At 44.3% G+C, this 14904-nt stretch overlaps 1 protein-coding gene and 1 long non-coding RNA gene across 5 annotated transcripts in view; one reads left to right on the forward strand and one right to left on the reverse strand.

Moving 5' to 3' along the window:
* Positions 1-5168, forward strand: part of LOC117358200 (low affinity immunoglobulin epsilon Fc receptor-like) — a 59919-nt gene extending 54751 nt beyond the window's left edge. For both annotated transcript variants that reach the window (XM_033939829.1, XM_033939830.1), the window contains exon 8: positions 4766-5168. In XM_033939829.1, coding sequence (XP_033795720.1) covers positions 4766-4913 — 148 coding nt within the window. In that variant the 3' untranslated portion in view covers positions 4914-5168. The remainder of the gene's footprint in view (positions 1-4765) is intronic.
* Positions 1-14904, reverse strand: part of LOC117358201 — a 167575-nt gene that overhangs the window by 37205 nt on the left and 115466 nt on the right. Inside the window, exon 1 of one of the 3 annotated variants that reach the window (XR_004538959.1) lies at positions 1093-1177. The exons of 1 other annotated variant lie outside the window; for it this stretch is intronic. This is a non-coding gene — a long non-coding RNA (uncharacterized LOC117358201). Of the gene's footprint in view, positions 1-1092; positions 1178-14904 lie in introns of those variants that run through there. One more of the 3 variants, XR_004538958.1, reaches the window with a different exon arrangement.

Consider the following 14904-nt stretch of genomic DNA (forward strand, 5'->3'; position numbering starts at 1 on the left):
TCGAGTCTCTTTCATTTGAAAGGAAACGCTACAATGAGAGGGCATAGGATGAAGTTAAGAGGTGTTAGGCTCCGGAACTTTTTTACAGAAAGGTTGGTGGATGCGTGGAACAGTCTCCCGGAAGTGGTGGTGGAAACAGAGACTGTGTCTGAATTCAAGAGGGCCTGGGATAACATGTGGGATCTCTCAGAGAGAAAAAGAGATAATGGTTACTGTGGATGGGCAGACTAGAGGGGCCATTTGGCCTTTATCTGCCATCATGTTTCTATGTTTCAGACATGTCCTCTTTTTAGAGGACAGTCTGCGTGTCTGGCCAGATTTTTAAAATGCAGCATAAGGCTTAGTGGAAACTGCACTGGCTCGTAACAGATTACAGAATAAAGATTAAAACTCATTCTTTTCTGGCTTTCAGAGGCCAAAGCCTCCTTTCTCAGGTTGGGGCAGTATACTGTTGTTATGGTATTGTGAACCCCTTGTTGGTGGCATAGTATAACTACCTCTAGTTATAAGTTGGTACACGTGTCATGGTATCTAGCAGGGTTCCCAAATATTTATTTATTTTAAAAATTTATATACCGTCTAAAACTAAACGGTTTACATACACAGAGTTAAAATAACGAAATATGCAACCAAGGGATTCAACAAGAAAAGAAATGTACAATTTATTGAGCATAATTTTGTGACGAGCACTAGGTAAGCTCTTCAGGGTAGGTACCAATTTATAAGGCTGGATGGCATTCAGCGATTGGCAAGCTTACAAAGGTAAACAGGATGTTGTATTTACCATTTAAAATTCATAGAAACTTAGGTTAAATACTACAAGACAGAAACTATATCACACGTCTACCCCTAAGCCCCTATGACTACACCACATTCAGGGGTTTTATCCTTAGATAAGTTAAAGTCCCTCGTCTCATGTGGTGGTCACCCCTACATGCTAGGACAATGGTCCCCTGTCCACAAACACCCTCAATCACCCACTCCCCCCTTACAGGTGTCAGCAAATTCCCATTCCACAGGTATCCCTTAGGACAGATACACTACGATGCACATTATCACAACTGAAATACACAGATCTGAAGTGTGTCTTACTCAAATTTCATGCTGATCTGAGTGATTGGCTGGCTGTTATCTCCTCTCCCATTGGCCCCCTCTTATGGCAGGCCCGCCTTGTCCCCTGATTGTCCAGCCCCTCCTTCAGCACAGCTTTTTTCTTCTGTTGGGCCCCTGATTGGCCCAGCACTCTCAGCCCTAGTGATTAGAGTTTCAAGTTTTCAAGTTTTATTAGGATTTTATATACCGCAGCTGCCTCTGCATCCTGAGGTTTTGTATTCAATTCCCACCGCAGCAGCTCTTTGTCACTTAACCCTACATTGCCATAGATACCACAGTTAAATTGTAAGCCTCCCTGGACAGATAGGGAAAATACTTAAAGAGGATCTGATAACTGTTCTGTATATTTTAAACTGCTTTGCGTGTCAATAAAATGAATTAAGTGACTTGTATAGTAGGATTACTGTATTATACATAACCCTGCCCCATTCTCATTCCAGCCCCGCCCCCAGCAAGCCTCCTCTCTTCTGCGACACGCTCCGGTCGGTCGTGTCTAGAGAACCTGGAGCATGTGCAGATGGGTGTGATGTCATCCGCACATGCTCAGAGGCCAGAGTTTTGTAAAGCCTGTCCAGGAGTCCGGACATGTCATCAGCTTCTTTGACTGGGTAACAAGAAAGTTGGACTTGGGAGAGTCTTTGGACGTCGTGTACCTGGACTTCAGGAAAGCTTTTGACAGTGTCCCACACCGCAGGTTTCTAAGCAAGATGGAATCGATGGGGTTAGGAGAGACACTAACTGCATGGGTCAATGATTGGCTGAGTGGCAGACTTCAGAGGGTGGTGGTTAATGGTACCCTCTCTAAAACATCGGAGGTGACCAGTGGAGTGCCGCAGGGCTCGGTCCTGGGTCCACTCCTTTTCAACATATTCATAGGGGATCTGACTCAAGGGCTTCAAGGTAAAATAACACTATTCGCCGATGATGCTAAACTATGTAATATAGTAAGTGAATGCAGTTTACAGAATTATATGGCGCAGGACCTGCTTACATTGGAAAGTTGGTCCTCAACCTGGCAGCTAGGCTTCAATGCTAAGAAATGTAAGGTCATGCACCTCGGAAGCGGAAATCCATGCAGGACGTACTTCTTGAACGGAGAAACTTTAACTAGGACTTCAGCAGAACGAGATTTAGGAGTAATCATCAGTGCAGACATGAAAACTGCCAATCAAGTGGAGAAGGCTTCATCTAAGGCAAGGCAGATATTGGGTTGTATCAATAGAAGTTTCGTCAGCCGAAAGCCTGAAGTCATAATGCCGTTGTACAGGGCCATGGTGAGACCTCATCTGGAGTACTGTGTGCAATTCTGGAGGCCTCATTACAGTAAAGATGTGCGCAGAATTGAATCGGTTCAACGGACGGCCACCAGGATGATCTCGGGGCTCAAGGGTCTCTCGTACGAAGAGAGACTGAACAAATTGCAGCTCTACACTCTCGAGGAACGTAGGAAGAGGGGAGACATGATCGAAACATTTAAGTACCTCACGGGACGTGTCGAAGTGGAAGATTATATTTTCTTTCTCAAGGGACCCTCGGCCACAAGAGGGCACCCGCTCAAACTCAGGGGCGGAAAATTTCATGGCGATACCAGAAAGTATTTCTTCACAGAGAGAGTGGTTGATCATTGGAGCAAGCTTCCAGTGCAGGTGATCGAGGCAGACAGCGTGCCAGACTTTAAGAATAAATGGGATACCCATGTGGGATCCCTACGAGGGTCAAGATAAGGAAATTGGGTCATTAGGGCATAGAGAGGGGGTGGGTAAGCAGAGTGGGCAGACTTGATGGGCTGTAGCCCTTTTCTGCCGTCATCTTCTATGTTTCTATGGTCACCCTATTGTATCGGACCTTAAGGAGTGGCAGTGGGACTTTCCTGGTTCCGTGTTAACTGCTTACAATATGTAAAGCCCACAGGAAAAGCAATAGATAAGATAACACAGTTCAGACACGTTTGGTAACTCAACAATAAACCAAAGGCCGGCAGATCTGAAGCCAGAAATCATTTCCTCATTTTTCTGTGAATACCAGGGTTCATGTGGCCAATGGGAAGATGCCAAGTATTGAAAGTGGTTGCATGTGCTCTCTCATTTCATATATTGACTTGCTTTCTTTATAATTCCGTTTGCATATTACTGTCAGTAACAGAGGAACTTGAGGGGGTGGAGGAGACAGCTATTGCACCAGTGCCCCTCCCCGCCTCCACCCCAAAAAGCTGAGTCACCTACCACCTATGGGTGCTCTGATTGTGGCCATTATCCCAATAGAGACACAGTCCAGATTTCCAGATAAAGCCACTGAAAGGCAGCTGTTCTGAAGCCCCTGCCTCCCCTCCTTCCCCAGCTCCATTCTTAGTTCCTGTCCGGAATCACAGCTAACTGAGGTCCTTGTTAGGCGCCAGCAGGATGAGGCCTCAGAAGGCTCTTTCCTTGCATTGCTCTCTCTTCTCTTCCAGGAATCGCATGACATCACCTTTTCTTTCCCCTTTCCGGGGAATTAGAGTCTAGCAATTCATTGACTGCAGTTCCTAGGATCCCATCTGCCGGTCCTTGGCTGTTACTCAGCTGCCTCTGGGCTGTCTGCCAGCTCACGCAGTCGGGCAGAGGCCTCAGAGCATCCCTCCTCCCGCTGGGTCCTTTAGCCTCCACTCACACTGATTGCAGAGGGGATTCCATTCCTATCCTACGCCTGGGGGAGAGAGTTTGGAGGGCAGAAGAAGCTGTAACTGATTTCAGGAGGGACTTCTTTGGATTTTGTTCACACCTTTTCCACTCGTAGTTCAAGGTCATTTCTATTCAGGTAGAACAATACACAGATAAAGACCATCTGGCCTCTCTAATCTGCCTAAGCAACGTACCAATAGCAATCGGAAAACAGAGCAGAATCCAGACATGCCAAGTTAGCTGTTTCCAGCAAGGAGATCAGGCCAATCCTGCTTTTGAACTTACACCCTCAGAGAAGCGTGAAAGTTATAGCTCCCGATCCTACTCATTGAAATTCCAGACCAGAAATAGCCTAAAATCTGTTGAAACTGGGTAATTTGGCAGCTCTGAGAATGTCAGTATAAACTTTGAACCTCCGGGTTTGTAATACACATCAGTTCCCAATAATTCATTTATTCCATTTTCTATACCTTTCTTCCAGGGGAGCTCAGAACGGTTTACATGAATTTATTCAGGCACTCAAGCATTGTTCCCTGTCTGTCTAATGTACCTGGGGCAATGGGGGGATTAAGTGACTTGCCCAGGGTCACAAGGAGCAACATGAGTTTGAATTCACAATCCTCAGGGTGCTGAGGCTGTAGCTTTTAACCACTTCCGTACAAAAATATGAATTAAAGTGCAAGAAAGTAAATGCCGATTTCTGCTGTAAAACTGTTTTTTGTGTTTCTTTGTCCTAAGCTGGAAAGGCATCAGGTCGCACATAAATAGATTGATTTGGGGGTTTCAGTTTCCAGCCTTTGTGTACTTGTGCTTTCAAGGCTCACAAGCCCACCCTTGTTTTCACGATTAGGAAGAGGGCTGAGCAGGTTAATGAATTGGAACAAATGAGAACAGACCAAAGACCAGTGCCCTAACTGTGGTAGTGGTGGGGGCACCAGAGGGTGTTTAGGAATAATTCTCCTGTTATCACAGATTTGATTTTTCTTTTGCTTCAGAGCTTGGAGCCCGGGTGAGCCAAATGATGCTGACTCCCTGCGAGGGGAAGACTGTGTGGAGGTGATCGGCTACGGGACCTGGAACGATGGACCCTGCACTCTTAAACAGAACTTCATCTGTGAGAAGACGCTGCTGGCACTGCTCTAACACCCCTCTCACATATGCATCATCTCTGATTGGAATGGGACAAGGTGCATGCTGGGAGATGTAGTACTGCTAGGAAGTTAGCTTCTGATGTACTAGGAATAGAATCAGAAAACTCAGCTTCGATATACAGCCAGGTTCTCCATGTATTAGTTATCTGGGGCCTTCTTTTCTGTTTCCATTTTATTATGGGGAATTATGTACCCAAAAAAGTGATTATACAAAAACATTGCACAATATATCAAAGAGATGACTAGAGAACTGGATGTGTTGATTTGTGGGCACTCTGTGTGTGCCGATTCAGTCACGATTTATCACCCTTGGAGTCCAAAGAAACCAATCTCTCTTTTGATGCCTTCCAGCCACAGGCAAATAAGAGCCACCACTTAAACCAGCCTACGAGCTCGCTGTGCCCTGCCCACTCTGCAGCCAGTCTCCACCCATTTGGCAGACCCACCTTCAAACACCACCATCACATTTAGAGGTCATTTCAGAAGCTGTTATTCTGTCCATAGTGTCCTTGACTTTCCCCTCTCAGTTCCTCCCCCACCCTTTCGCCATCTCCCTCCTTAGTCCCCTCTCACCCTCTGCCCTGAGGCACTTTTCTCGCACATCAACCATCCTGCCTTACCCATCCCTCAGGTCTCCCTCCTCTCAACACAGCCTATTGCTTCCCCCTTCCCCTCCGATCCCCCTTCTCACTTAGGGGCAGATGCTCAAAACCAGGCACTAAACCAAGTAACGTAGAAGCCTGTAATTTGGGATGAACAAAAACACAGTGAAGCAATGGTCAGAAGAAAATCTATGCCAATGACGTATGTTTAATTCACACTAGTAAGCAATAAATGGCACAGCCCCCAATTACCTAAACAACCGCCTGTACCAAAACGCCACCACTAGGCAAAGAAGAACTAAGACCCTTTTTACCTACCCCCCACTCAAAGGCACCCAGCGCAAGAAGATATTTGACAGTCTACTGGCGACGCATGCAGCAAAACTGGACCACACTATCTCCAACCTGCTGATAACAACAAACGACTACAAATATTTTCGCAAAGAAATCAAAACTCACCTATTCAAAAAATTTATACAGATGGCTTAACCCCAATTGGACCCCCCTCAACGCAACTCCCCCCTGCTCCCCCCTTCACCAGTTCCCTTCTCTTTAGCCTCAAGCATGTCAACTGCTTCCCTAACGGTATATATACTGGATCTGCACTATTTCCTATTTGTACAGCATCTTGTAGCTCTTGAAATATACAGCTCCATTATTCTTGTAACTTCTCCTGGAAATGACCAGAATTCTCTCTGTAATTATCCTGGAAATGTCCAGTTGTCTCTTTTGTAATCCGCCCAGAACTGCAAGGTTGAGGCGGAATAGAAATCAGTAATGTAATGTAATGTAATGTAATGTAAACCAGAAGTAGACAAAGCAAGGTACCTCAGATAATAATTAAGCTCTGGAACGCTTTGCCAGAGGATGTGGTAAGAGCGGATAGCGTAGCTGGTTTTAAGAAAGGTTTGGACAAGTTCCTGGAGGAAAAGTCCATAGTCTGCTATTGAGAAAGACATGGGGGAAGCCACTGCTTGCCCTAGATCGGTAGCATGGAATATTGCTACTCCTTGGGTTTTGGCCAGGTACTAGTGACCTGGATTGGCCACCTTGAGAACGGGCTACTGGGATTGATGGACCATTGGTCTGACCCACTAAGGCTATTCTTATGTTCCTACTATTTATAAACTACAATGAATTTTCCAAAAGTTTTGTAATTGTAATGTTGCCATATTGCCAGAGGTTGTGGTACAAGCAGATAGCATAGCTGGTTTTAAGAAAGGTTTGGACAAATTCCTGGAGGAAAAGTCTTTAATCTGTTATTAAGACATGGGGGAAGCCTCTGCTTGCCCTGGATCGGTAGCATGGCATGTTGCTACTCTTTGGGTTTTGGCCAAGTACTAGGGACATGGATTGGCCACTGTGAAGACAGGATACTGGGCTTGATAGACCATTGGTCTGACCCAGTAAGGCTATTCTTATGTTTTAAGGTTTTACAGCTCTTTTGCGCATTTTCAGACAAAAAGGCATCAGTGCTGTTCTTCTGAGCCTTTCAAGAACTGAATTTTACGATATTACATCAATTTTTGAAAGACTCCTAGGTCAGCGCACAACACCAGGCCTTGATGTATGCTTTCACTTCACTTTTGCTCAGATTCAGACATATTTCTTTCTCACTACAGCACTTACAACCTCCCCTTGCAAAAGAGACAAAACCCATAGTTCAATGTGACAAGCTGACAAGAAATCATCTTCTGAAAATCTTCAATGCCACCCCTGAGTTGACGTTAAGTTTGTAGCATTAAGGCCAGTATTTGCTTCCATACCACAGACTTCATTTACAGTCATTTTAAAACCATTTCAACATCTTTTAGCCCACATGGTAAAACCCAAGCTAGAATCCTGGGCTCTTTCCAACTATTCCGAAGACACCTGAAAACTTGGCTATTCTCAAACATGTCATTTTCCGCTTCCCCCTACCACCAACTCCCACTGTTCTCCCCTTTTAACTTTTGTAAACTGTGTCAAGCTCTATATTTATAGAGAAGATGCGGTATATAAGCTTAAGGTTGAGTTTAATTTAATCCTGTGCACATTGTTTAGGCTTGAGCATCAGCCTATTAGAGCAGTCTCATTTCTCCTATTGGCCCCCTCTTTCCCCTTCTCACATCAGTGAAGCTCCTTCTCAGTTGTCTCGCAAAATTGAGGGGTACAGTCTGGAGAGGTGGGGCTGACTGGATCCCCATTTCTCCTTTGATTCTTCATGAAGAGGGAGTAAGAAGTGTCTTTCAGCTTCTTCAATTTCTGAGCTTTCTTTGGCACAAGTGATAGCTTAACAGAAGCATACACACCTCATCAGTTTGAGTTTATTAAAAAAAATCAAAACTTTTACCTTTAATTTGGTGCAACTTTAGTGCAAACAAGAAAGGAGCTGCAGTCCACAATGACAAACCAACTTGAAACTCATAATACAGAAACATCAAAAGCAGAAGCTCCAGTCAAGCCGTAAAAGGGGGTTTCTTCTTCAACATTACGCCAACAGGACCTGCAGAAGAAAGTGCCATAGTGCACGCTGAGCTTGAGGTGTGCGTAGGGGGGGACACATAATCTGGCCCCCATGCCTAGTTACTTTGGTTCTGTCCCCACCCCATCTCCAGTAGAAAAGGATCTTAAGAGCGAGTCTGATGTTGGCGCTGGGCAAAATGGTAGAGACTATTATAAAGAACAAACATATACGTAAGCATGGATTAACAAGAGAAAGTCAACTTGGATTTAGTCAAGGGAAATCTTGCCTCAACAATCTACTGCATTTCTTTGAAGGGATGAATGAACATATGGATAAAGGTGAACCTGTTGATATTATGTATTTGAATTTTCAAAAGACATTTGACAAAGTATCTCATGAAAGACTTCTGAGGAAATTAGAAAGTCATGGGATAGGAGGTAATGAATGTCCTTTTATGGATTAAGAACTGATTGAAAGACAGAGAACAGAGGGTGGGTTTAAATGGTCAATATTCTCAATGGAGAAGGGTAAATAGTGGGGTTCCCCGGGGGTCTGTGCTGGGACCGCTGCTTCTTAAGAACATAAGAATTGCCATACTGGGACAGAACGAAGGTCCATCAAGTCCAGTATCCTGTTTCCAACAGTGGCCAACCCAGGTTCCTCGTAGCCAGCTAGATCCCAAGTGGTAAAACAGATTTCATGTTGCTTATTGTAGGAATAAGCAGTGGATTCCCCCAAGTCCATCTCAATAATAGCCTATAGACTTCTCTTTTAGGAAATTATCCAAGTCTTTTTTAAACCCTGTCAAACTAACTGATTTCACCACATTCCTCCAGCAACAAATTCCACAGTTTAATTACAGGTTGTGTGAAGAAATTTTTTCTTACCAGTTTCTTTTAAATCTACTACTTAGTAGCTTCATCGCATGTCCCCTAGTCCTAGTATGTTTGGATTCCCATCTACCCTTTCCAGTCCACTCAGTATTTTATAGACTTCTATCATATCACCCCTGAGCCATCTCTTCTCCAAGCTGAAGAGCCCGAGCCGCTTTTGCCTCGCTTCAAAGGGAAGACGTCCCAAACCTTTTGTCATTTTCATTGCCCTTCTCTGTACCTTTTTCTAATTCCACTACAACTTTTTTGAGATACGGCGGCCAGAACTGCACACAGTATTCGAGGTGCAGCCGTACCATACAGCGATACATGATAATATTCTCACTCCTTTCCTGATAATTCCTAGCGTCCTATTTGCTTTCTTAGCCACAAATTGAGCTAAAGGTTTCAACGTAGATCTTTTTCCTGGGCAGTGACTCCTAACCTCAAAGCCAGTCTCACGTAGCTCTGTCCCACCTGCATCACTGGGCATCGAAATGGCAGCTGGCCTGGTTCCAGTGTCAGGGGGTCGGCTGCTGCGATGGAGTCCCTGGCATTTACTTTTTTCTTTATATGTTTTCTCTTGTTTTTCTTTGATTCTCCTCTATAGTTTTGTTTTGCTCTTTTCTTTTTTTCGTTTTAGCCCTTCTGGGGTTGTTTATGAATTCTGGTTTCTTTTCTCTTTATTCTGGTGCTTTAGCTAGATTGTGAGCCTTTTGGACAGATAGGGACGTTCCAAGTGTCTAAGCCGCATAGAATTGTTGGATATGTGGGCTATAAATATTGAAATCGATGTCAGCAAGTGCAAAGTGCTGCAGGTGGGAAAGAGGAGCCCAAACTATAGCGCTAGCTTTTCACAGCCAATTTCCTATGATCCTCATTCCTCTACGCCAGTGGTCTCAAACTCGCGGCCCGCCAGGTACTATTTTGAGGCCCTCGGTATGTTTATCATAATCACAAAAGTAAAATAAAACAGTTTCTTGATCATATCTCTTTAGCTATAAATGACAATATTATTATTAAGACTTAGTCAAAAGGAAAGATTTATAAACTATAAAGAGTTTTACCTCATGCAAAATTGTCATTTCTTTAATAAGACATTATCTATTTTTTTCTGAGGCCCTCCAAGAACCTACAGATCCAAAATGTGGCCCTGCAAAGGGTTTGAGTTTGAGACCACTGCTCTACGCTGAGTTCTGGCAGCTGGTGCGATCTCATCCGTAAATGCTTTCTTCCCAGCATACAGGTCTGGAGGGTAGGACGCACAATGCTCTGACAACAGGAAAACCTGTCTGCAATCAGCTGGCCAGCAGCAGAGCCCCGATCAGCTGATCATAGTCAGGAGAGGTTTTTCTTTTTTTTTAAATCTAAAACATGGGTGCAGCTGTTGTGTGCGGAACAGCGAACATTTTGCCCTGTGAAAGGGGGTGTTTCATTATGTGCATTTGAATACTACTGAGCTCCTTGTAATGCATTTGCATAGGGAACAGCCCCCAAGAACCCTTTTGAGCATCGGAGGCAGAGCTTTCCTGCCACATAAGATTGCTTTAACAAGTCTTACCTGCATGGAAAGCTTTTGAGTCTGAAGCAGGTGCCTGATGGTTTGTGCAGTGGCCTAAGAACCTGGGGTATTGGGTTTGATTCCCACGGTCACTTAAGGGCTACTTCTATAAGAAGCGCCCAAAAGGTAGGTGCCTACTTAGGCGCTGTTCAGTACGATTCAAGTAAAACTGGGTGCTGTTTAGTGAATCGTGCTGAGCGGCACCTAGTTTGGATAAATAAGCCAGCTCTAGGAACAACTAAAAGTTAGGCGCCTAGCTTAATAATAATAATAATAATAACTTTATTCTTCTACACCGCCACAGTCGAATGACTTCTAGACGGTTCACATCGAAGAAGGCTGGACAATCAGCGAATTACAGAATGCAAGAAGTGAGGGTACAACTTAACATAGAAACATAGAAATAGACGGCAGATAAGGGCCACGGCCCATCTAGTCTGCCCACCCCAATGACCCTCCCCTACCTTTCTCTGTGAATAGATCCCACGTGTCTATCCCATTTGGCCTTAAAATCAGGCACGCTGCTGGCCTCAATAACCTGAAGTGGAAGACTATTCCAGCGATCAACCACCCTTTCAGTGAAAAAGAATTTCCTGGTGTCCCCGTGCAGTTTCCTGCCCCTGATTTTCCACGGATCACCCCTTGTTGCCGCAGGACCCTTGAAAAAGAAGATATCTTCTTCCACCTCGATGCGGCCCGTGAGATACTTGAATGTCTTATAACGTAAGAAATAGATAAAAGGAGAGCATATTACACCGAGATTGACAGAGGGGAAATAGAACTTAGCAAGTGGTGAGGCTTCTGTGTAGGAGATGAATTTGTCAAATAATACGGTTTTCATTGCTTTCTGGAATGCGCCGTAGGTCAGCAATTCTGCAACAAGGCACCTAACATGTAGCCACGCCCACGCCTAACGCCTCTTTTTTTGAAGGCCGCCTAAATTTTTAGAGGCGCCTATGTTTCAATCAGTGCTGATTAAAAAGCTTAATTGAGCTTCTTATTCAATTTAGCTAGGCTCTTATCTAGTTAGACGCCTCCGAAATAGGTTACAGAATTTGGGCCTTAACCTTCTGTTGCCCCAGGTACAGAACTTAGATTGTGACCCACTAGGGAAAGAAAAAGGAACCTGTATATAACATATGTAAACTGCTTTGATGGTGCCAAATTCATTTTCAGGCCCAAACTCCAAGTCAGAGTTTGGGCAACTGAACAGGGTCTGGAAAATCCAGCTGTTATCATGCCACACTTCTCTCCTTTTCTTCCTACCCTGTCTTTTCTGAACAGAATGTAGCCCGGTATAACTATATCCCAGTCATGATTCTCCATGAACCACGTCTCTGTGACTGCTACTAAGTTCAAATCAGCCTTTCATTTCCCATACTTTCAGCTTTAGTAGACACTGTCCCTTTTTCCCCTTGTGAGTCAAGGTATTTAATGATTCACTTATTTGAGGGCTTTGATCACCCTGCCCCAACAATTCTAGTTTAAAGCCCTGCCACTGAAGACACTTCTTCCCTTCTTTGATAGATGTATACCATCCTTGCTCAGCAGCCCTTGGAAAATCATCCCATGGTTCAGGAAGCCAAAACGCTCTTGAAGACTCGCATTCATTTCCGGGAAGTAAGTTTCTCTGCCATGGTCAGGGAGGATTGACAAGAACATCAACTGCACACCTGTCTGCTTCACCTTCTCTCCCAGATCCACAAAGTCGCTTTTGATATGTTCAGAAGGGTACTTAGCAGTCTCACTGCTGCACATCCATGTAGGCACTATCGGTTAACAGTCATTAGGCTTGATGATTCTCTGCAAGCTCTCAGTGATACCTTGAATTTTGGCACCAGGTAGACAGCACACCTCCTATGCAGGTAGGGCTAGTCTCAGTTAGGGTGCTGGTCTTTGACTAGAGGGCCGCCGCGTGAGTGGACTGCTGGGCACGATCCAGCGGCGGCAATTCTTATGTTCTTATGTCTAGTCTCCAGATGGATGCCTCTGTACCCCTCAGAGAAGACTTACCAATCACTATTACCTTTCGCCCCCTAGTGGGGATGTTGAGCTTTGGTCCTCCACTTCCAGGGCTGCATACTGGTTCTTCAGTTCAAGTTCATCATTTGTTCTTACACTTAACAGTCTCATGTAGGTGTTTTTATAGAGTTGGACACCTGAGGCCAACATATTTGCTGACACGTGACCAGAACGGGGCATTACAACCTCTATACAGCCCAGAATGACCACTTGATTCTATATCAGTAGCAACCTAGGAAAACGAGACCTACCGTATGACATTCAAAGTTAGGCTCCATGTAAAGAATCTCTCCTAGTGGTGACTAAATCCAGTTAGGTGCTGCTCGGCAGGGTTTTCTTGGGTAGATGTCTTGATGTAGATACCTACATGGCACCTCTCTGAAAATGATTTTTTTACAATGTTTTTAATTGTTTTTTTTAGTGGCACTGTTCAGTTAACAATGCCGACTGAACTGATTAAAAATTTAAGTTGAGCCCCCAGATCTGCTAGGCAGGTGCTTAACTGTAGAGGTCTATTCTAGAATCAAGTCCTTCGCTTCTAATAAAGGATTCTTTTGGATGCCTATTATCTTAGGGGTCCTTTTATCAAGCCACGCTAGCGGGGTTAGCGCATCGGACATTTTATCATGCACTAAGCCCCGCGGCCGGCTAAAAAACTAAGGCCTGCCCAACCGCAGCTTGCTAAAAGGATCCCTTAGTATTCCTTTCTAGATTGTTCTCATTCCTTGATTTAGTGGACCAGTGGCCTAGTGGTTAGAGCAGCTGCCTCCATACCCTGAGGTTGTGAGTTTGATTCCCACTGCAGCTGCTTGTGACTCTGGCCAAGTCACCTATCCCTCTACTTTCCCAGGTCCGCTTTGATTGCATATGAAGCCTCATCACATCCCCTTATTTGTTTGGAACTGTGCTCCAGGCTGTCCTCTCAGAAATTAGAATAGGCTCCAAAAGTCCCACGTGCATCAAAGAACTTATTGAAGAAAAACTATTCCCAAGTACAAGGGAGATGTTTAAAGCGGAATCTAAACAATGAATAATGCTCTTGAGTCATTAACGATTGATGATACGTAATTCCCTGCTATTTTTAGTGGGTTAAATGTATGGCATGAAAGTATTGTTCTAGGTTGCTCTTTGAATCATTGCTTAGTTATAGGCGGTTAAGAAATTTTAGAAAGAAATAAATAATAAAACTATTGATCCAACCCAATTTATGGATGTGGGGTCTCAGCTCCTAATTATACATGGAATTCATTTTTATTGGTTAGGGTCCCAAAGAGCTGTATTCTCTCCAAACCTTCCTCTCACTTTTCTCTAATTAAACTCATGGCTCACTAAACTGTGAACTAAAATCTTAGGGGTAAATATTCAGTCAAGGGCACAGATCTTCAATGTCAGACCACATCCGGGCACCAGCACTTACCAAGTATGTTCAACCAGAGGAAGATAAAACTATGTTTTATGAGCTATAATTTGTCTGCTTCATTTTACCCTGTGAGTGTTGAGTCTAGACACTTAACTGGGAAACTGCCAACTCTGCCCTGACATATAGCAGATGGTGTGGGCTTAGGTAGTTAGAGGGGATATCCGGTGGTAGGATCTGGCCTCGCAGTGGCATACCAAGGGTGGGGCAGAGTGCCCTGGGTGTGCTGTCGGCTCTGCCGGCTCCCACTCCCTCTGATGTCAACTTCCTGTTCCGGGGCAGAGGCCAGCAAGCAACCCCACAACCGATTCACACAGCCTTAGGATATGGTGCTCTGCCCCAGATTCTCACCATGCCAGGTATGCCACTAGGGCCCCACATAGGCAATTTAACCATTAGCAGCCTCTCCTACCAGTAAAATCACTTTGAATATCAACACAAGATTCACTCTGCTGATGTACAGGAAATGAAAGAAAACCACATTTCAAAGGTCTGAGCCTCCCAGCTGACGTCCTGGATTTCTTGGCAACTTTCCATTCTCTTTTCATTTTTGGACATTTACACAGAGCCTATCTAACAAGTAAAACCATACATAAGAAATGTCCAAAGATCAAGAACGGGTTTAATCTACATCAGGACACACATTGCACAGCTTTGGCTCAAGTAAATCTGCTCTGTATTAAAGAAATGAAAGATAAACAAAGCAAACCCTGCTGACTTGAACATACAGCCCGAGAAGGATGTTTGCAAATCTCTAAAAGTCTGAATTCCCAAAACTGTAAAAATTAAACTGTGAACAACCAGAAGCAGTGAAAGAGAGAAAACAATATCAAAATCACAATAATTACATCAAAGCACTAATAGAACATAAGAATAGCCTTACTGGGTCAGACCAATGGTCCATCAATCCCAGTACTTGTGGTCCGTTCTCATGGTGGCCAATCCAGGTCCCTAGTACCTGGCCAAAACCCAAGGTGTAGCAATATTCCGTGCTACAATACAGGGCAAGCAGTGGCTTCCCCATGTCTTTCTCAATAACAAACTATGGACTTTTCCTCCAGGA

Source organism: Geotrypetes seraphini, chromosome 3 (genome assembly GCF_902459505.1).
Source record: "Geotrypetes seraphini chromosome 3, aGeoSer1.1, whole genome shotgun sequence".
Lineage (NCBI taxonomy): Eukaryota > Metazoa > Chordata > Amphibia > Gymnophiona > Dermophiidae > Geotrypetes > Geotrypetes seraphini.